At 62.9% G+C, this 20207-nt stretch overlaps 3 protein-coding genes across 7 annotated transcripts; 2 read left to right on the top strand and 1 right to left on the bottom strand.

Annotated features, from left to right (window-relative positions):
• Positions 1 to 827: 827 nt before the first annotated feature.
• Positions 828 to 9531, top strand: TDRKH (tudor and KH domain containing). Of its 5 annotated transcripts, XM_026121360.2 has the most exons (16): positions 830 to 1286; positions 1381 to 1516; positions 1832 to 1938; positions 2162 to 2351; positions 2700 to 2839; positions 2922 to 3246; positions 3731 to 3897; positions 4010 to 4182; positions 4423 to 4487; positions 4664 to 4815; positions 5072 to 5197; positions 5635 to 5731; positions 6764 to 6952; positions 7145 to 7264; positions 8142 to 8240; positions 8439 to 9531. In XM_026121360.2, exons 1-15 carry the CDS (start codon positions 849 to 851, stop codon positions 8201 to 8203), a joined length of 2487 nt encoding a protein of 828 aa, XP_025977145.2. In that variant the 5' UTR covers positions 830 to 848; the 3' UTR covers positions 8204 to 8240; positions 8439 to 9531. The 5 variants fall into 5 exon arrangements, with proteins under 5 accessions (XP_025977143.2, XP_025977144.2, XP_025977146.2 ...); XM_026121358.2 differs by having other exon boundaries at positions 828 to 1286; positions 6764 to 7264; positions 8442 to 9531; XM_026121359.2 differs by having other exon boundaries at positions 828 to 1286; positions 1835 to 1938; positions 6764 to 7264.
• A 1831-nt stretch (positions 9532 to 11362) lies between these two features.
• MRPL9 (mitochondrial ribosomal protein L9) lies at positions 11363 to 16893 on the top strand. Its single transcript, XM_064498791.1, has 7 exons — positions 11363 to 11514; positions 12356 to 12515; positions 12927 to 13051; positions 14029 to 14079; positions 14859 to 14960; positions 15556 to 15639; positions 16444 to 16893. The coding sequence occupies exons 1-7, from the start codon at positions 11434 to 11436 to the stop codon at positions 16573 to 16575; spliced, it is 735 nt and encodes a 244-aa protein (XP_064354861.1). The 5' UTR covers positions 11363 to 11433; the 3' UTR covers positions 16576 to 16893.
• Positions 16894 to 17079: 186 nt separating this feature from the next.
• RIIAD1 (regulatory subunit of type II PKA R-subunit domain containing 1) lies at positions 17080 to 18925 on the bottom strand. Its single transcript, XM_064498792.1, has 4 exons — positions 18849 to 18925; positions 17926 to 18002; positions 17585 to 17631; positions 17080 to 17252 (listed from the first exon to the last, which is right to left on the bottom strand). The coding sequence occupies exons 1-4, from the start codon at positions 18894 to 18896 to the stop codon at positions 17182 to 17184; spliced, it is 243 nt and encodes an 80-aa protein (XP_064354862.1). The 5' UTR covers positions 18897 to 18925; the 3' UTR covers positions 17080 to 17181.
• Positions 18926 to 20207: the final 1282 nt, after the last annotated feature.

Here is a 20207-nt window from a genome sequence, read left to right on the forward strand (position 1 = left end):
GGACCCAGGAGTCCGGGCAGGCCGCGGGCACCGTGGGACAGGGCAGTGCCCCCCCCCGCCCAGGGCACTGTGGGATCGGCCCCCCTCCCCCTCCGGCCCCGAATGGTCCGTTCCATCCCTCAGCGCCTTGGGGAGGGGGCGTGCCGAATCCGCCCGTCTTCTCTCTGATTGGCTGCGGCGTGCTCGCGCTCGGCTGCGACTGGCTGCTTTATTCCCAGGCTGGTGGCCCTGCACCGCCCCTTTTCCCCTTCTCTTCTTTCCGATTGGCTGCGGCGCGGCCTGCCCCTGTGGGCGGTCGGTGGGGGATTGGCCACCGCCCCGCCGGTGGCGATTGGTGCGGAGGGGAGGCGAGGCGCTATGATTGGAGCGAGCGGGAAGGGGGCGGGAGTTGCGGCGGCGGCGGGCGTGTGAGGAGAGGGCGGCGACAGGTGAGGGGGCGGTTGGGGGAGGGGGCGCGGGGGGCGGTGGGAGTCTTGGGGGGATGGGGGGGACTGGGAGGACTGGGGGGGGCGGTGGGAGGACTGGGAAGGGGCAGTTTGGGAAGGGGAGCTAGGGAGAGTGGGAGAGACCTGGAGAAAGGGGGCTGGGGAGACTGGGAGAACAGGGAAAGAGGGACTGGGGGGACTGGGAGAGCGGGGGAGGGGTCCGGGGGGTTCCAGGAGAGCCGGGGGGAAGGGGGCCGGGGGGGGGGCGGGAGAGCCGGGGGGGGACCGGGAGAGCCGGGGAAGGGGGCCGGGGGGGGGACCGGGAGAGCTGGGGGGGCCAGGAGAGCCGGGGAAGGGGGCCTGGTGGGGGGGGGGGGACCGGGAGAGCCGGGGGGGCCAGGAGAGCCGGGGAAGGGAGAAGAGATGGGCCTGGAGAGAGGCCTCTGCATGGGGTGGCAGCGAAGGAGGGCTGGGAACAAGAGTGGGCTGGGACTGGTAGAACTGGGCAGGGCAACTGGGAGGACTGGGAATGGCAGGGGGGACTGGGAGGACTGGGGCTCCGGGGCCTGGGGGGGACTGGTGTCCGGGGACCAGAGGCTGACGGCACTGGGAGCGAGGGGCTTTTTGCGAGCGGGCGCAGCTGGTTCCCGTGTCTCGCTTTACCTCCGCCTCAACCCCCTGTGCGGCCGGGGGAGTCGCCTCCCCTTCAAACCCCCTTCGTTATTCACCGACTGCCCTGGGGTCAGACGGTGCTGCGCTCGCTCCGGGTGCCGGCACGGTGGTGCCGAGCCTGCTCCGGGAAGGGGCCTGGGACTGGGCTGCATGTCCGGGCTGACTCCTGCGTCCTTTCCCTGGATGCCGGTAGGTTTGGCCTCGTCAGACGAGACTAAGAACGTGCGCTCCTCCCCGGGGAGAGTGTCGCTGCTGCCATTAAGGTAAAAACTCCCTGTTTTAGAAAACGGGAAACATGACGCCGGAACGGGGTTCTTGGAGCAACCTGACGCCTCTGCAGAAAGTCGCTCTGGTCCTCGGCATCCCGGCCGGTGCCACCGTCCTTTACATCCTCTACCGCCGGTACCGGGAGAGCCGAGGTAGGTGTTGCTGCGCAGCCTCCGTGTGTCCTGAGGCTGTGCCGTTCCCCGCCTGTCCCGCACCCCGGCTTCCCCCAAACAATCACAGACGCTCGGAAACACCTGTGGGATTTTTAGAGGCGTCCTGCCCTGTGGGGACTCACTGGGGACGGGAAGGTTGTTGGAGCGGCCCCTGCTTTGCGTTTCGCTCGCACTGTTCACAACGTCCCCGGGGTTTCATGCTTGGTCCACCGCGGTGGCAGGCGGCGCGGGGAAGGGGCCGAGGGGGCTCGGCTGTGCCGGGCTCCCTGTGGTGACCGCTCGCCTTGCGTTCAGAAGAGCGGCCGACCTTCTCGGGTGAACAGGACCTGGAAATCGAGATGCGAGTGCCCCGGGCGGCCGTGAAATCCATCATCGGACGGAAGGGAGCCACCATCAAACAGGCAAGTGCTTCCTGCCCGGGAAGGCCACCTCACCCTGGGTTGTTTTTGTCCCCTCTGTCCGTTGCATGGGGCAGGGGGGCTCTGAAACCACTACTGTGAATAATTTTCGAAGAGAAAAGGCCAAATCACCCCCGTGGCGTGTTTATCGGGAGCCCAAACCACAGCCAGGGCCTGGTGCGCCGAGCGCGGTGCCGAGGGGCTGAGGACGTGCCTGTGTCTGCAGCTGAGGAGGGAGACGGGGGCCCACATCGACGTGGAGGCCGAGGACGGCGGCGAGGAGCAGCTGCTGGTGATCTCGGGCTCCCCTGGGCAAGTGTGCAAGGCGAAAGCCGCCATCCACCAGCTCGTGGTGGACAACGCGCCGGTGGTGGAGCAGTTCCACGTGCCCCAGAGAGCCGTCGGCAGGATCATCGGTACTTCCCCCAGGGAGCGGGAGGGACAGTCGGGGAAGGCAGTAGGGGTTGCAGGGTGTGCGGGTGTTGATGGGAAGAACGGAGACGCACGGGAAGCTTCACCCCGTCGTGTTTGGCTCTTACCCCGTTTCCATCCTGACTCTCCGGGTTGGACCTCGTGTCTGGGCCCTGCCACCAGCAGGGTGTAAGAAGCAGCTGGCCCTTGCAAGCTGTAGCCTGGGCCCTTGGGGAGGGCGTTTGGTCCATCCGGAGCAAGGAACAGCTCCTCGGAGGGCTGAAGCCGTCCCCCGCGCCTCGCGGGAAGACGCTCTCGCTGTCGCCGCCTGCCACGGGGCCGTGTCTCCGCAGGCCGGGGCGGCGAGACGGTGCGGGCCATCTGCCGCAGCTCGGGGGCCAAGGTGGTCTGCGAGCGCGAGGCCGACGCCAGCCTGGCCCTGACCCGCCTCATCCAGCTCTCGGGGACCCGCAAGGAGGTGGCCGCCGCCAAGGTGAGCGCCGGGCAGGCGGCTGCGGCCCGCCGAGCCCCGCTGCGGGACGGACTCTGGACCAGCCTCTCTCCTCTCCCCAAAGAAACTCATCGCGGAGAAGCTGATGGAAGACGACGCGTTCCGGAGGGAGCTGGCGCAGTCGACGGCGATGCGGTGCCAGCGCAAGCAGCCCTTGGGCACGAGGAGGGAGCAGGCAGTGGAGCCCGAGGCAGCGTCGCTCCCCAACGGGGCGCTCGCCCGCCCGCCGGCTGCTCCCGAGCACGGAGAAGGGGACGGAGGCTCATTTTGGGCTGGAGGCTCGCTCCTGGACGAGGCTGCTTTTGAGGAGGCCCGGGAGCTGAGAGCTGAGAGCGAGTCCCCGGGAGAAGCGGCTGCGAGGCCTGATACACCTGTGCCAAAATTTGAGGGTAAGAAAAGTGTATTTTTGTTGTCTCCTATGTGTGACAGAACCTGTGACAGAGGGGTGTATTTCCAAAGGTCCCTTAGGAAGTAGCAAAGTGTGGCGCCCATTTTAAGGGTCTGCAATCATCCCGTATTGACTTGTGGCCTTGTCACTTGCTCCCTCCTTCCCTGGTCTGGGTGTTGGCGTGGCTGGAGCCACAAGCGCCCTTCAAAGGACCCCTGGGCCCAGCGAACGGGGCAGCACAGCTCAGCCACGTCCTGGGCTGTTGCTGGAGCCAGCAGCCGGGTTGTTTGTATTCTGGGTGGTCTCAAATGTGCTCTTGGGAGCAGGAGCCACGCGCTGCAGCAGGCCAGCTTTCTGCTCGTGGCTTGTCTCGAGTTTTCCCCTCTCTGAAAGAGGCCTGGGTGTCCTCTCACTTGCCCGGCCTTCCTTGCGGAAAGTTTCGGGCCAGCCTGCTCTTACCAGAGCTCTCTGTGCCTCTCTCGCAGTCCCCAGCCCCGATTTCAGCTTCCACGCAGACGAGCACCTGGAGGTTTACGTCTCGGCCGCGGAAAACCCCAACCACTTCTGGATACAGATCATCGGCAACCGCAGCCTGCAGCTGGACAAGCTGACCTGCGAGATGTCGCAGTACTACGAGAGCAGCGGCCGTGCGGTGAGACCCGAACGGGGCCCCTGTCCCCTTCCCCCGTGGCTCAGACCTCGTCTTGCTTCCCTCGTCCCTCCTCTCGGGAGGTGACTGCATCCCCTCTGCCCTGTCCCCCCAGGCAGAGCTCTCCACCGTGCAAGCAGGGGACATCGTGGCTGCTCCCTACACCGACAGCAGCGCCTGGTACCGGGCCCGTGTCCTGGGCACTCTGGAGAATGGCAACTTCGATCTTTACTACGTGGATTTTGGGGATAACGGGGAGGCCCCCCAAGAGGCGCTGCGAGCCCTGCGGTGAGTGCAGCGCGTCGGCCGGGGAAGGGGGGGGCGTTGAGAGCCGGGGAGGCGACGGAGCAGGTTTCACGTCCCCGGGGAAGTTTGCGGTTTGGCTCGTGTGATGGTAGCGTTGCTTGTGGTTGTGGTGCGAAGGGCAGCAGGGATCCGTGCGACGCCAGGAGAGCAAGCGAGGCGGGCTGAGTGGGTCCCCCTCGCCGCGACGCGCGTGCCGTGATCGTGGCTTTCTCTCCCTTCCAGGACCGACTTCCTGAGCCTGCCTTTCCAGGCCATCGAGTGCAGCCTGGCTGGGATCGTGCCTGCTGGTGAGTCGGGAAGAAACCTTGGGAAGAGGCAAGGCAGTGAGAAAAGGCTAAATTCATCCATGTCCCTTCCCGCTTGTTATAACCAGGATTATTTGCTTTTATACAATCCCTGGAGCAAACTCTGCTCCGCTGGGCTCAGATCCTGAGCTGGCCGCCCTCTGCCTCCTCTCCCGCAGGGGAGCAGTGGGAAGAGGCGGCCCTGGACGAGTTTGACCGGCTCACGTACTGCGCCAACTGGAAACCGCTGGTGGCGAAAATTTCCAGCTACATCCAGGCCGGGCTCTGCACCTGGCCGCACGTCACCCTCTACGACGTCCAGCACGGGAAGGTGAGCCCCGCGCGGCCCCAGCCTCGGGGGGATGCGAGCGAGGCCTCGGCGGCACCTCTCCACTGCTGCTCCCTTGCTGCCAGGCCTGGTTGGCTGCTCTCCCCCTTTTTTGGGGGTCTGTGTTCGTTCAAACTCTCTCTCCTGCCTCGCTCTGGCGTCACCCCGACCCAGCGCTGCTCTCTCCCTTCCTCGCCCCGTCCCTCCCGGGGCTCTTCCCCGCCTGCCGCTTTCCAGCCCCCGTCTCGTTTCCGTGCAGAACCTCGACGTCGGGGCGGAGCTGGTGCGGCTGGGCTACGCGGCCTGGCGTCCGCAGGAGGACGAGGAAGGGGCGGTGGGGGACAGACCCCCGCGGCTGGCCAAGGAGGCCGCGGTGGAGACGCTGGTGAGCGCGTAACCTGCAGCGGGGTGGGAGAGGGTGGCTCGTCCTCCCGTCCTCTTGGGTGCCTCTTCCCGAGTTAATTGGGCTGCCTGGCAGAGAGCCAGCCCTCAGTTGCCCGGGGACTGAGCAGTGTTTTCCACTGAGTGAGGACGCTTCCTCCCTGAGCCAAGGCCCAGTGGGATCTGTGCGCAACACGGCAAGAGCTCCTCCGTGATCCCAATGTCTGTGCTCTGTTCCCAGTCATGGAGGGGGCTCTAGATGCCGGGGACGGCAGATCGGATGCTGCTTGGCTCTGGCGGAGCCCCAAAACCAGGGAGGGGTTTGACCCTTCCCACGCAGCTCTCTGTGCGGTGGAGCTGGGGCAGCTTCAGGAGAGCGCTGGGGAGAGCCGCTCTTCTCCTGCGCCAGGAGCTGCGTTAACCCGGCTTTTCCCTGCGCAGGAGAACGTCACAGGTGACTCCCTCGAGAGCCTCTTGTCGGAGTCCCGGAAAAGTCCCAGCGAGACCCCCCTGACCCTGTCCTGTGTCAGCCTTTCAGGTGAGCTCTGCTTGCCCTCCTCGGGCAGACACAGACCCGAATCCTGTCGTCCCCATGTCCCCTGATGTGAAGGGCCAGTCCTGCGAAGGACCAGGGCAGCAGGATGCCTGGGTCCTCTGCTGTCACCCCGTGTGGCATTGGAGCAAGTTGCATCTCTTCCTTTTCTCCCACCTCCTGTCTGGTTTGGTGACAACTCACCTGCCAAATGCATAATTCTGCCCCAAAAAATTGGGAAAGGAAAAAGAGTGAGGCACGAAGCTAAAGTAGACACTGCAAGTAGCTGTGTTGGCTTATTCTGAACAAACGTGGTTGATTTTCTGGAATCTGAGAATGGGCTGTAGGATGAGAACGAGCTCTGTGTGGTGCTGAGGAGTGGGAGCTGGTCACAAATCCCAGAGAAGGGGCTTGTAAGGCCGCGGGAGGCTCTCGGTAGGGTCATCTCCAGCCCTGGGAAGCTGTCGAAACACTGCAGCTATTTCAGCTCTCCTTATGGATCAGCTCTGACTTCTCAGCTGAGGTTTCTGGCCTCTGGCTGCCGCCTTTCCGCACGGCTGCCGCTGCCTGGAGCAGCAGCTGTGTCGGGAGCCGGCGGTGCGGGGCGTGCGTGCGGGGCATCTGCTCGCCGTTGCTGCGTCGCAGCTCGAGGCGCTCTCAGAGCTCTCCGTTAGCTCTCGGTGGGTTTGTAGCCTCCAACGCGGGTTCGTGGTTGTCCTTGGAGGAGGAGTTTGAGGTCTGTAAACGCTGGGAGATGCAGAGCCCCCGCGGTGTCTCCACCCAGCCGCGCTGAGACACGTGAACGCCCCGTAAGAGGCTCCTCGGGGCTGAGCTCGGAGGGGACGTGCGCTCACCGGGACCCGTGAGGTCCCAGCCCTTTCCGTAAGGGACAGCGAGGAGGAGGCGGGGGACGATGGGTGAAGGCAGAGCGGTGGCAGGAGCTGCGGAGGTGCCCTCCGCACAGGGGTGGCTCCCCTTGGCTGCCGTCCGAGGGACGAGGGAGCTGGCCCGGCCCGACACGTGCCTTTGGCTTGGTAGATGAGTCCCCTGAGCAGCTCCGGAGCGACGCGGAGTCCGCCGAGCCGCCCTCCCAGCCGACCCTCGCCCTGCGGTCCGTGACCTCGGCTCCCTCCCGTCCTCCAAGGGATGGTGGGATCCAGCCTGGCAAGCCGGCGGGCGCTCAGCCGGAGGCCGGGACCCCCGCGGCAGCCTCCAGCCCCGTGGAAGGTGGGCAGCGCCTGGCCCTCGCGGCAGCGTCGTCCCCCGTCGCGTTCTTGAGCGAAGCCTCGGTGCTTTCCGATGACGGCTGCCTGCCTGCCTTGACCTGGGGGGACAGCAGCGCCGGGGCCACCCAGGGCTGCCGCTACCACCTCTCGCTCTCGGATGGAGGCTCCAGTTCCGTTTTCTACACTGACGCAGGCTCGGACTCCTCCGTCTTCTACAGCAGCCCCCGGCCTGGTGCCTGCCCCCTCCCCAGCCCCATCCTCATCAGCTCTGGCAGCGAGGAGGAGGGCAGAGCCCTGAACGCCAGGCTGCAAGGTACAGAAAGGGCTGCAGACACGTGGCGGTGGCCTTGGGCTCTGTTAAAGCACCACATGGGACAACGGAGGTGTCTGAGGAGAGCAAAACCGCCTCCCTTTACGTGATCCACAAGCCCTTGGCCGAGTTCTCCTTCCGTGGCTCGGTGTAAATCCGCAGAGCCTCGGGGGTGATGGAGAGCAGACATCAGCCTTCCTTGCGCTGCAGCCACACAACCAGCGCGGCGCGGGGGTGGGTTTGCTGGCGTCTGTGCACGGTGGAGGGTGTCACCGTGGTGCGTGGGCACGCTGGGCTGACAGCGTCACTGGGCTCCGGCTGGTCCTCGCGGCGGGGAGACCTCGTCCCCCGCGGAGTCGTCCCGCGGGGGGACCAATCCCCTCGGAAGAGATGGGTTGGGTTCGTCAGCTGTGGCTGGGTTTGCTCCTCGCGTCGGAGAGGATTACGGATGGAGACGTGCGCCGTTACGCCAGTAACACTCGAGCCAAGGCCTCCTGGGAGCCTGGCACTCGATCCAACCCCTGTGGTGTTTAACTAGTGATTTCCTTCCAGCATTAAATGGCTGCTTTGCAGGTTGTAATGTTTTACAAAGCGTTACAGCGTTGCTGAAGTCATACAGGGTCCAGGACATCTGTTAGTGCTTTAACTTGTCTGAAAACTGCACAAGACTGATAAAAACCAAGAGACTTGTAGAGGCTTCATCCAAATGATCCCTCCTCCCCACCTGGTGTGAGAGCGGGACAGCGCTTGCCTTCCTCCTGCCCGCCGCAGCTGGATGCTGGTGCGGTCCCTGTCCTCTTGGGGACAGTTTCTCCTGCCAGCGTCCCCTCCACTCCGCGCTGGCCAGGTGACGTGTCTTCTAACTGCCCTCTCCCCACAGAAGGTGCCTCCGTGTCTGGCAGCGGTGACGACATCGTGGTGGCGGAGAACAGCTCCCCGTGACGCCCTCGCGAGCGGGAGGAGGCCGGGCTGGGTTCAGGTGAGTCAGATCACGCTCTCCGGTTGCCCCTGCGCCCAGGGCTGTTGCTGAGCTGTCCCCGTCCCCGTGGGGGTCCCCGGGAGGGTAAGGAGCAGCACGGAGCTCGGTCCCGTTGCCTCAAGGCTGAACGAACTGCGTGGGGAGCTGGGGCATCCGTGGCAAGCGCTCTCATCCCCCCCGCTTTCTCCTTGCTCCTAGAAGGCCGGAACAGCGATGGAAATGGGACAATTCTGGCAGAAGAGGATGGAAATGGGGGTGTGGGGGAACAACACGCTGGCATGTGCGACTCTCCGGTGACGCCGCTCCGGTCGCTCATGCCCTGCACTGTTCCCTCGCACCGTGCACCCCTGGCTCCCTCGGGGCTATCCTGCACCTCCGGAAGGCAGGATGGATCCCTCCTCGCTGCTCTTCGCTCCTGCCCAGCCAACCTCGCACGGACGCTGCCGCTCGCCTGCCTTTCAGCTCCGCTCCCGGAATGAGGTCCTTTCACCAAAGAAACAGCCTTTCTGCCCTGCCTTGAGAGCCCCGGCCTGCGAGGCGCCAGGCTTTCGGGGACCTAATCCTGACCCCCGGCTCGATCGCCGCCCCCGCGATGAGCAAGCTCTCCCCTGCTTCGCCCCAATCCCCCGGAGGATGAGGGGGAGCGGGGCACGGTGCCTCTGCCCTCGATGCTACTCTGCAAAACGGGCAAAGCCGCTTCGGTCTCTTCCCAGCCGGATGGATTTTGGAAACCGAACTGGCTGCAGCTCTGTAAAATCCAAGAGATCCTTGTGTAATAGAAATTCCTGAAGGCAGGTAGTTCTTTTCAGCTTTGATTTAGAGTTTGGCTTTAGAACAGTTTCCCAAGCATCATTTGCATCTTAACTGCTATGTTGGCCTGTCTTTCCGCCACCCCAAAGGGGACAGTGCAATCCCACCCATTTCTGAAAAATCCCTTGCTGGAGAAAAATGCAATCTCTATCTCTGCACTAGAGATAAATTTGGGCTCCTTTTTGCCTGTTCCTTGCAGGGAATAATGTGAGTAAAAGGAAAGCGTGTACCGAGGGCGGAGGGATTTGCAGTGTCTCGAGCTGAGGTGGATTTGAAGGACTTGAAAGCACCGCAGTTGAGCTGCGTTTCTTCTGTTTTGTGTTTGGTTTATGAGTTTGCGGTCACCGGTGTGACTTCGCTTCAGGCTGTTGACTCTGTTCAGTTGTGGCTTTACTGTTTTCGCCCCAGCCTGGTTTTATGGTGAGGGGGAAGAACCTCTTTTTGTTTCCTGATTGAATAAAGTTGAGAGTTTTAGAGCTAAGTGGGTGTGATGAAGCCGGTCCTTGGGCAGCGGGAAATGGGAGGTGAGCTAGGGCTGGGCTTCGGACTTGGGTTTGTTGCCCAGGGAACATCTCACTGCAGAGTTGCTACAGAAACACAGTATCCTGCAATGATGCAAAAATCCCTCATGGTTTTAGTGGTTTCCCCAGCCAGACCCTTTGCAGCAGGGAGCTGTTTTGGAGGAGGAATTTCACACGCCCTGAAATGATGGTAACTTGCCAGCGGGTGGATTATTCCTCTCCCTCCACGCCTGCGCTCCCAGCTTTCGCGCTCCCAGCTTTCACCCTCTTTAATGCTGCTTTTTGGCCCAGTTGCATGGGGTTTCACGGGCTTTTCCTGCCTCTGCCAGTGCGCCCGGGGCTGGGGTCAGGGCAGCAGCCTCGCTCGATGGGGGATGCCATGAAGATCGTGTCCTCCCAGGTAGCTGAATGCCCATAACAAAGCGCTTTTGGGACATAAGAAGAAAGGACAGTTTGGAGAAGGGTTTTTTCAAAATCCTTCAGGTTTTTCCCAACTTTTGGGTGGGAAACGGTGGCGGGAAGGGACCGGGCTGGATGGGATCATGGTTTTGTGCTCGGCTGTGGCCAGGTCTGTGCTTGTCTGCCAAGAGAGGGAAAATTGGGGTCTCTGCAGCACGGGGGTGGAAACGACCTGCAGAAAACATCTGGGCCAGCAGCAGCCGCCCCCCCCCCCCCCCCCCCCCCCCAAGCCCCGTGCAGGCGAGGCCTTTGCTTAGGCTGCTCTGGCACCGGATTCAAGTGCTGCTCGAGCAGAGAGCGGAGCTGCTCATTGCACGTGAAAACGCTGGGCATCCCGGCTTGGCAGTGCCGGCCGGCGGTGGGTGGCCCCGCTGTGACGGCCACCACCATGGGGACGGTGTTCTGAGGTCCTGGGGGCGTCGGGGGGTGCCCGGGACAAGAGAGGTACAGAGGTGGGTTTGGGGGGAATGGGGGTGGGTTTGGGGGCAGACAGAGGCTCTAGGTTGTATTTGGAGGGAATTGGGGTGTATTTGGGGGGAACGGGGGTGGGTTTGGGGGGCAGACAGGCTCTCGGGTGGGTGTGGGGGGGATGGGGGTGGGTTTGGGGGCAGACGGAGGCTCTTGGGTGGGTTTGGGGGGGCAGACAGAGGCAGTGGGGTGTTTTGGGGGTGGGCAGAGGGGTTGGGGTGGGTTTTGGGGGGACCTGGGGTGGGTTCAGGGCACACAGAGGCGCTGGGGTGGATTTTGGGGGGACCTGGGGCGGGTCTGGGGCACACAGAGGCGCTGGGGGGGTTCTGGGGGGACCTGGGGTGGGTTCAGGGCACACAGAGGCGCTGGGGGGGGTTCTGGGGGGACCTGGGGCGGGTCTGGGGCACACAGAGGTGCTGGGGTGGGTTTTGGGGGGACCTGGGGCGGGTTTGGGGCAGACAGAGGCGCTGGGGAGGGTTTTGGGGGGACCTGGGGCGGGTTCAGGGCACACAGAGGCGCTGGGGTGGGTTCTGGGGGGACCTGGGGCGGGTTCAGGGCACACAGAGGCGCTGGGGGGGTTCTGGGGGGACCTGGGGCGGGTCTGGGGCACACAGAGGCGCTGGGGTGGGTTTTGGGGGGACCTGGGGCGGGTCTGGGGCACACAGAGGCTCTGGGGTGGGTTCTGGGGGGACCTGGGGCGGGTCTGGGGCACACAGAGGCTCTGGGGGGACCTGGGGCGGGTCTGGGGTACCGGGGTGCCCGGCGCTGCAGTGGGTGCGCTCTCCGCAGGCGCGCCGCGGGCAGCCCGGAGGGGGGGGTATACTCGAGCGCAGGCGCGCCGCGGGCAGCCCGCAGTGGGGTCCTCGAGCGCAGGCGCGCAGCCCGCAGCGCCGGCGGGGTCCTTCGGCGGTGCCGTCGCCGTGGCGGAGGGCGCCATGCTGGGCCCGGGGGCGGCGCGGGGCTGCGGCCTGCTGGTGGGGGCGGCGAGCCGGGCCCTGAGCCTCAGCCACGGCCGGGTGCGGGCCGGGACAGCAGGGCCGGGGGGGGGGGGCGGTCGGAGCGGGGGCTGGGTTGGGGGGGGGGCTGCCGTGGGGGGCCTGGGCGAGGGGGGTGGAGGCTGGGCTGGGACTTGGGGGTGTCTGTGAGGGGACGCGAGTGGGGCAGGCGGGGTTATGGGCGTGGGGAGGCATTTGGGGGAGTAGTTGGGGGTGTTGGGGCTTGTGGGGGTTAGTTTGGGGTCTGGGCGTTTCTGTGAAGGGACACGTGTGGGGCAGGCGGGGTTATGGGGGTGGGGAGGTATTTTGGGGAGGAGTTAGTGGTGTTGAGCATGGGGCTGTCGGGGGTCTGGGGACACGGAGCTGGGTGGGGGGTGGGATTTAAGGGAGCAGAACGGGCAGGGAGCAGGCAGAGGGGTGCTGGGGGGAGGGCTTTGGGGGGACGCGTGGGTTTTGGGAAGCAGGGAGGTGTCTGGGGCTCAGGGCAGTTTGGAGGCTGAGCTGGGGAGCGTGGGTGTATACGTGGGGGGGCCAGGTGGGGGTATTGGGGGGGCCAGGTAGGGCTGTTGGGGGGGCCTAGTGCGTCGGGTGTACAATCGCAGGGGTGTAGGATGTGCGTTAGGAAGCCAAGGGGGAATCGCAGGAGAGTTTTGGGGTTATCCGAGGAATTTGGCGGGCTAGATGGTGAGTATGGGGGGCAGCATCCCCCCTTTGTGCTGCCTGGGTCAGGCAGGGCCGGAACTGGGGCACTGCCGCGGCGCGTCGGGTTCGTCCCCGTGGCTCTCAGCCGCTCCTACCTGGAGCAGAGCGGGGTTCGCCGCCCGCAGTCGTGCTTCGGCCTCATTCCTCCCTCCCGCCGCAGCCCACCGTGGTGGTGGAGCGCTGGTGGCAGGTCCCGCTGAGCAAAGAGGGGCGCAAGCCCCGCTTGCATCCCCGGAGGCACCGCGTCTACAGGCTGGTGGAAGACACCAAGCACCTGCCCAAGAAGGACTTAGAGTTGATCCTCACTCAGTCCGTGGAGGGTAGGTTCCTTTTAAGACACATTTGCCTTCTCACAGTAGAGCAGAACCATAGTAGGGCACCAGGAATAAAAATTAAATCTGTTTTTGTCCTGTTCTGCACTCCTCTGCTTTGCCTTCCTGCTTGGGGGAGAAGGGATTCCTGGGTTAGGTCCCAGCCTTGTCTCTGTTTCCTTAGGCAAAATTTGGGGTGATCTGGTGGCAGCAGGAATTTCTCATGTGAAATGTAAGGTGGTTTAGGATTCTAGAGCTTTGAAGATTGTTTTGTGGTTTTGCTTTGTTTTGGGTGGGGTTTTCCCCCCTTTTTTTTCCCAAACTTCCCTCAGCTGATGCAGCTGGAACTTCAGAGATTTGGTGCAGGGCCTGTGGGGTTTTGTGTTACGTTATTGTTGTCTCTTGGTGTCGCACGTGCAGATTTGGGGAGCCGGGGAGATGTAGTCTTCGTGAAGAAGTCCGTGGGTCGCAACAAGCTCCTCCCTCAAGGGCTCGCTGTTTATGCGTCGCCGGAGAACAGGAAGATGTTTGAGGAGGAAAAGAAGGTGAGTTGTGGCGGGGAGGGAAGGAATTCTCTTCCCAAGTGCGTACAGCTCAGAGCAGTTAGAGGCTCTTGCTAGAGTCAACGCCAAAACGCTCGCTGTCTAATGGCCGCTTGCGTAGTTCTCTCTTTGCTTCATCAAAAGGGAGCAGGGGGGATGTTGGATCTTGAGATTTCTTAGCAAATTCAGCAAGTCTTTTGGGCCGCGCAGCCTCAGAATGAAACTGCTGCTCTGTTGTGAGCATAGCTGGGACGTTTTTATCTTGTTGAAGCTTTGCAGTCGGGAGAGTAACGGCGTTTCTGTTTAAAAGGGTCGGTTGCATTTTGTAATCGTCTGTCTCTCTCCGCCCATGTTTGTGTTTTCCTGGGGTTCGATTTGCTCATCACCTTCGCGATACATTCCTGTAATCTTGACAAGCAGCACGTAGGAACTGTAGGAATTATTTGAAAGGTAACATGTAGGAAACTGTTCAGAAGCCTCCAGTTGAGATCAGTGGGCTCAAATCACATGCTTTTACATATGACTTTTTATAGGAGAATTCATTAAAGCATCTCAATCTAAATACACTTTGCCTCTGTTGAGGAAAGCCATTCTGACTTCTGCAAATGAGCCAGTACCGTTAAAGTCGTCCAGCACAACAGGATCCTGGCCTAGGCGCTAGCACAACACAAACTTATTTTAAGCACCATGTCCTTTAGGTGATACAAAGGTTCGTAAATACACGAACCGTCCATACCAGCCACGGCCTGGATGAGCTCAGCTCGTTAATAAAAGTCTTTGCAGAGAAGTGACTAACGCTGAAGGGTTTGCAGTGACAGTGGCTGGATTTGCTGTCGAGCGAAAGAGGGCTGTACGCAGCACGGAGAGACCCGTTTGGACCCTTTCCCGCGATGCGTTTCCCTGGACAGCCTGGAAGCTGGCTGGGACACCACGTTGCAAAGACTTCGCTTCATTTTCCTCCTCAATGCTCTTCCTTGTAGTTGCGCCAAGAAGGGAAGTTGGAGGCGATCCAAACCCAGAGCGGCGAAAAGGTGAGAAGAGGGGAACGAGCACGTCTCAAGTTGTTCCAGAGAAATCTGTAAGTCCTGGAAAGCAGGAAATCTCAGCTGGAAACTCCCTATCTCCCGGCAAGGCGCTGGGAACCCTCTCCCTCCAGCTATGGCTCTAGCAGGCAGCGTCCTATACACGTGTGCGCTTCCCTGTGCTTTTGTTCTCTCCGAGAAGCAAAGCCTAATTTGTAGGCTGTGCAGCTGAGGAGACAGGCGGGTCTCTGCCTTTCTAAAGCGCCCTTAAATAAATGATGATTGCCTACAGCAGAGGGAGGGCAGGAGAAGGCTGAGCCTAGGCTCAGTCCAGCAGCTGCGTTTGGGTGGTGTCGGCCTGTGGCGCGCAGCCAGTGTCCGTTGGGAATTGGTTCGATGCAGAAAACAGCCCATCGGCTGTGTCTGGAGGCGATTTTGCCGGCAGAGCTTAGCCCGGTGCGGCTGCTTCTCTCCCGAGGTGGCTCGGGGAACATTTCACCCAGATGATCTCTGCTGGGCCAGCTCTTAAAAAAGCAAGCTCCATCTGGGAGGGCCTAGCAGAGCTTAGGCTTTGCTCTGAGTGCAGCCAGCTGGGGACATCCCTAACCCTGGTGACATCCTGCTCGTGTACCCAAGCCCTTGGGGACCTTCCTCGTGGAGGGAGCGGAGACGTCTCATAGCGTTCGGTCACTGTTTTCATGTCTCGGACATCAGAAGCAGGCGCTGCCCCTGCTGCTCCTTACCCCCGTGCTCCTCTGACACCTTTCTTCCTCACTCCGGCGCTGCAGACTGTCAGGTTCCTCAAGAGCTGCCGCCTGGAAGTGGGCATGAAGAACAACGTGAATTGGGAGCTGAACAACGAAATCGTGGCCCGCCACTTCCTCAAAAACGTTAGTATTTCCTGCCGGGTTTGTCCTGAGGTGAGGGGGGCTGAGCTGACTCTGCCCCGAGGGTGCTCTGCACCAGTCGGGAGGGCTTTGGTGGTGTCATGAGATCCCACTTGTGAGCTGAGCCATGGGAATCAATCGTGGTGGCTCGTTGTCAAGGGCTTTAGCTCTGATTTGTGAGTCTGTGGCTGGTTTTGGGCTCGGCTGAGGTGTGGCGTGCTCTCGTACCTCAGTCTCATCCAAGCTCCCCGCTGGACTGCAGAGAGCAGCTCAGCAGAGATTTAAGACCTTAAGGGATTAAGAAAAGAAGATGATAAATCAGGAGAAGAGGCCTCGTTTCCTCCTTCCGTCCCTTCCACGTTGCAAGTCAAGCCGGCGCTGGCAGGAGTCAGGCAGTCCTCCCAGGCATCTCAGCCTGGCCGTTGCCCAGCCCGTGTCCCCCGTGGCGGAGATCGGCTCCGTGCCCCCCCCTTCACGTGGCCGCCGTGCCCGCCTTGCGCGGGATCCTGGCAGCGGGCCGAGGGCAGGGCTGGCGCGTTCCCGATTAACCCGTTATTCCGCGTCGTAGCCGTCGCGTTAACTCGGGCTTCTTTCCCAGCTGCGGGTCTTCGTGCCCCCCCACGCGCTGAAGCTGCCGGAGGAGCCCATCACGAAGTGGGGCGAGTACTGGTGCGACGTGACGGTGAGTGAACCCCGCTTTGCTCGGGACATCTCCGTCCCCTTCCTGCCCCGGTGAGAGGAGCCTGCACCCCGGTTCTGTTCCCAGTTCTGCCACCACTTGGTGACCTCCCCGTGCCTCAGTTTCCCCTCTCTGCTAGAGGCTCCTCTCCACCCCACGGGGCAGGGAAGCGCACAGTGAGACCCTTCCCTGTGTCACGCGTCCGTGAGGGACGGGAGCCTGCTGCTAACGGCCTTGCCCTGCCCACGTGCCCCGCTCCAGCGGGCTCTGGAGGGAGACGCGGAGCCGGCGGCGCCAGCTCTCCGGCACGGGGCAGGTCGTGAGGAGCGGATGCTCTGTAAAAACCCTCCGTGACCTAGATAGACGCGAGCATCTCCGCGCGCGTTGCCGTTCGGCTTTTGTCCTTCGCAGCCTCTCGAGGGAGCGGAGTCGGCTCAGAAGCTGCCACCCAGAGCCCTGAAACCATGTCATCGCTGCTGGGCTCGTTTGCATAGGCTCCTGCTTAATTTGCTGTGCTGAATTCCCGCGGGGGGAGAGGGTGGGGAAGGGGCGAGGGCACCGCGTTTCCGTCTCGTGGCAGCCGAGCTGTGTGCCTGACGAGCACAGGCGGTTCCCCTTGTTTCTCCCCGCGCATGCACGTGCTGTCACCTCGCTGGGCTTTGGGGATGAAGCTGCCACGAGACTGGAGAAGGGGTTGGGGTGGGGAGGGCATAGTACAGGTGGGAGAAAATCCAAGGGAAAGCATCGTGTTTGGGGGGACACGAAGGCGATTCCTCTCCGGCTTTGCCTCCTTCCCGTGTGCTGCAGGTGAACGGGCTGGAGACCGTCCGCGTCCCCATGTCCGTGGTGCAGTTCATGCGGCCCAAGACGAAGCGCTACAGGCACTGGCTGGCTCTGCAGGAGGCTCAGCTGGCAGCCCGGAAGAAGGAGCTCCTCTAGCGGTGGGCGACGCCGCGGGGGCCTCGGCACGGCCCCCTCCGATCTGCTCCGGAGCCCGGAGCCTTCCTCGACGCGGCACTCTTCATTTCCCCACCAGCAGCTGGATCTCCGGTGTGCCCAGTGCCTGCTTTCATACTGGTAGGCACTGGAGGAAGGGGTTATTCCCCCGTAACGGACTGGGACTCCCTGCCCCTCTCTCCGAGGAGCTGTCTGGACCCACGGATGGCTCTAAACAGCCTGTTTCTGTGTGTGCCCCGCTTCACAGCAGGGCCGTGGACACCTCGCTGCGGCTAATAAACGGCTCAGTGTGGTCGGGAACGTGGTGGGGCCGCTCGCAGTGGGAAGAGGCCTGTGCCCCCCCCAGGGCGGCGAGGAGGGGGACGTGCCTCGGCGAGGGAGCGGCCCTGGGGACAGCCAGCACCGGGGGTCACCTCACATCTGGAGAGGAGCGCGCGGTGGAAGGGGCTGGGGGCAAACAGGGACCCAAAAAGACACTAAGACACCTCCATGTATTGCTGACTGTTACTAGCTTGGCACTAACAACCTAATTTAGAGGAGCAGAAACCCCCGTGCATAGGCGACCCTCTTCCAGCCAGTGCTTCTCCCTTAATCCATCTGCTCCGGTTCTTCCAGCTGCTTCTGGATCTTGCTGGGCAGCTCTGGGTCAGTGAAATACTCTGAAATGACGGAAGGGGGTAAGAGAGGATCTGCCTGTGCTCTGGCAGCAGCAGGGAGAGCACTGAAGGCAGCCATGGTCTGTCCTGGCTGTTCCCTGTCACCCTAACTCTGCCCTGGTGCGGCTGAGAGCCCCTTCCTGCCCGTCACCTTAACTCTGCCCTCGCGGGGGTGAGAGCCCCTTCCTCCTGGTCACCTTAACTCTGCCCTTGCGGGGAAAAGGAGTGTGTGTGGGTGTCCGTGGGGCCAGGCGGCCTTGCCGTGCTCTCCGGCTGTGGGCAGGGACAGCTGTGCCTCACCGAGGTGCCTTGTTTAGATACCGCCGCCCCCTCACCTGCTGCGAACTCCAGGAGATTTTCCGGTCTCTTCAACATCACTTCCCTGGAAAGAGGAAAAACAAGCGCTTCCTAACTGCTCCCGGGAAGATCGGGGCAGCATGGGGGAATTCGGCTTGTGCACAGGGAATCGTCTGACAGTTAACAGGTCTTTGCTAAATTACACTTGCAGCTCCGAGTGTTGGTAGGGAAACACGTCCCAAACCGAGGAGGAACAAGCAGGGTACCGCGTCCCGGCTGGGGGAGGAACAACAGGGGAAGTGTGTCCCCGTTTGGGGAGGAGTGAGTGGGGAAACCGAGGCACGAGGAGCTGCCCTGTCCTGTGCGGTGGGTGTCCTACCTGAGAAACCCCCCCAGCAACAGTCGCACTGCTGGGTGTGCCCGCAGGTAGCTCTCACTGGCCAGGCGACAGTCAGACTGTGGGGGAAAAGACAGTGCTGGATGTCACCTGTGTCCCCCCCAACTGGCCCCGCACAGTGTTGGGGGCATGGGGTGTCACCCATGTCGCACTCCCAACCGGCCTCGCACAACCCCAGGGCCACAGGGTGTCACCTACACTCGCCCTTAACCATTCCTGCACAACCCTAGGCTGCAGGGTGTCCCCTGCATCCCACCCCCACACAGCCCTGGGGGCACGGGGTTGTCACCCCCGCACGAGTCCCTGTGTTTCTTTTGTGTGTACAGCTCTTGGGGGTGCATCCTTGCTGGGGTGTGGCTTGGCACCTGTGCGTGTCCCTGCCTGTCTGGCTGTAGCCCCTGGTGTGGATCGCTGTGGGGTGTGTGTGTGTGTGTGTGTGTGTGTGTATATTCCTGGGTGTGTGTGTATCCTTGGCTGTGTGTGTATCCGTGTGTGTATGTATCAGGTGACGTATGCAGGAACCCCGAGGGGTGGGGTGTACGTACCCCGGTGTGTTTGTGTGTATTGCACGTGTGCTGGGTGTAGCTGTGTGCACCCCCTCACACACGGTGTGCGCACCCCCATGCCCGGGTGTGTGTCTGCGCGCACCCTGCACCCCGGCTGCGTTCCCCCCCCCGTGTGTGTCGCCGGTGTCGTCCCCCCCCCCCCCCGTGTGTGTGTCCCCACCCCCCCGCGGTCCCCTCCCTGATGTCCCCCCCCCCCCCACGGGGTGTGTGTCCCCCCCCGCAGTCTCCCCTCCTCGTGTCGCCCCCCCCCGCGGTCACCCCCGGTGTGTCCCCCCCCGCGGTCTCCCCCCCGGTTTGTCCCCCCCCCCCGGCGTCCCCGCCCTCCCCCCCCCGCGGGACCTGTTGGGGCGGGGCCGGGCGCCCCGGCTGCTGCGGCCGCGCCGCCATCTTGGCTGCGCCGCGGGCGTCGCCATGGCAACGGGGCGGGGGGGGGAGTGGGACTGTGCGAGTGTGTGTGTGTGAGAGACTGTGCGTGTGAGACTGTGCGTGTGTGTGTGAGAGAGACTGTGTGCGACTGTGTGCATGTGTGAGTGTGTGCGTGTGAGACTGTGTGAGACTGTGTGACTGTGCGTGTGTGTGTGACTGTGTGAGAGCGTGTGTGTGCGTATATGTGTGAGACTGTGTGAGAGACTGTGAGTGTGTGTGACTGCGTGTGTGAGAGAGAGACTGTGTGTGTGACTGTGAGACTGCATGTGTGTGTGACTGTGTGAGACTGCGCATGTGAGACTGTGCATGCGTGTGACTGAGAGTGCGTGTGTGACTGTGCATGTGAGACTGTGTTTGTGTAACTCTGTGAGAGACTGTGTATGGCTGTGTGTGTGTGAGACTGTGTGACTGTGTGTGACCAGGTGCACGACTGTGCGTGTGAGACTGTGTGACTGTGGGACTGAGACTGTGTGTGACCGTGTGTGTGTGACTGTGTGTGACTGTGTGTGAGAGAGACCATGTGTGAGGCTGTGTGACTGCATGTGCGCATGAGACTGTGTGTGAGACTGCGTGTGTGTGAGACTGTGTGTGACTGTGCGTGTAGACTGTGTGTGTATGACTGTGTGTGTGGCTGTGCGTGTGCATGAGTGTGTCTGTGTGTGTGACTGCACGAGTGTGTGTCTGCGCATGTGGCTGTGTGGTTGTGTGTGTGAGACTGTGTGTGCGCGCGTGTTGCTGCCTGTGTGTGTTCCCACGTGTGTCTGTCCCTGCGTGTGTATGTCGGTGTGTCCCTGCGTGTGCATGTCCCCCCGCCTCTGGGTGTTCCCCTGTGTGCATGTGTCCCTACGTGTGTGGCTGTGTGTCCCTGTCCCTGTGGCCCTGTCCCTGTGGCCCTGTCCCCGTGCCCCCCCGTGGCCGTGTCCCCCCGTGGCCGTGTCCCCGTGGCTGTGTCCCTGTCCCCGTGTCCCCGTGCCCCCCCCGGCCGCGGCCCCGCGCGTGTCGCCCCGCCGTGGCGGCCCCAGCCCCGGCCCCGCCGCCCGCAGCCGGCGGCTCCGCTCCGGCCTCAGCACCACGGACAGCGCCCGCCCCCCCCCCACCCCGCCCGGCACCGCGGCGCCCTGGCGGCACCGGCACCGGCACCGGGACACGCGGGCGGGACACCTGGCTGGCACCGGCACCGGGACACCATGCCGTCACCGGGACCGGCACCGCGACACCCCGCCGGGACCGGGGCACCGGCGCCGGCACTGAGCCTGGGGCATCTGGGACCCC

Source organism: Dromaius novaehollandiae, chromosome 29 (genome assembly GCF_036370855.1).
Source record: "Dromaius novaehollandiae isolate bDroNov1 chromosome 29, bDroNov1.hap1, whole genome shotgun sequence".
NCBI lineage: Eukaryota > Metazoa > Chordata > Aves > Casuariiformes > Dromaiidae > Dromaius > Dromaius novaehollandiae.

What these genes read in the sequence shown, in the direction of transcription:
- TDRKH (XM_026121358.2), top strand. Translation starts at nt 849, where the DNA reads ATGGGCCTGGAGAGAGGCCTCTGCATGGGGTGGCAGCGAAGGAGGGCT. An exon ending in ACCTGTGCCAAAATTTGAGG is followed by an intron (nt 3,247 to 3,730) that starts GTAAGAAAAGTG and finishes CCTCTCTCGCAG; the next exon opens with TCCCCAGCCCCGATTTCAGC. An exon ending in CCTGAACGCCAGGCTGCAAG is followed by an intron (nt 7,265 to 8,141) that starts GTACAGAAAGGG and finishes CTCTCCCCACAG; the next exon opens with AAGGTGCCTCCGTGTCTGGC.
- MRPL9 (XM_064498791.1), top strand. Translation starts at nt 11,434, where the DNA reads ATGCTGGGCCCGGGGGCGGCGCGGGGCTGCGGCCTGCTGGTGGGGGCG. An exon ending in TGTTTGAGGAGGAAAAGAAG is followed by an intron (nt 13,052 to 14,028) that starts GTGAGTTGTGGC and finishes TCTTCCTTGTAG; the next exon opens with TTGCGCCAAGAAGGGAAGTT. An exon ending in AAACCCAGAGCGGCGAAAAG is followed by an intron (nt 14,080 to 14,858) that starts GTGAGAAGAGGG and finishes CCGGCGCTGCAG; the next exon opens with ACTGTCAGGTTCCTCAAGAG.
- RIIAD1 (XM_064498792.1), bottom strand. Translation starts at nt 18,896, where the DNA reads ATGGCGGCGCGGCCGCAGCAGCCGGGGCGCCCGGCCCCGCCCCAACAG. An exon ending in GCCCGGCCCCGCCCCAACAG is followed by an intron (nt 18,003 to 18,848) that starts GTCCCGCGGGGG and finishes TTTCCCCCACAG; the next exon opens with TCTGACTGTCGCCTGGCCAG. An exon ending in TTGCTGGGGGGGTTTCTCAG is followed by an intron (nt 17,632 to 17,925) that starts GTAGGACACCCA and finishes TCCTCTTTCCAG; the next exon opens with GGAAGTGATGTTGAAGAGAC.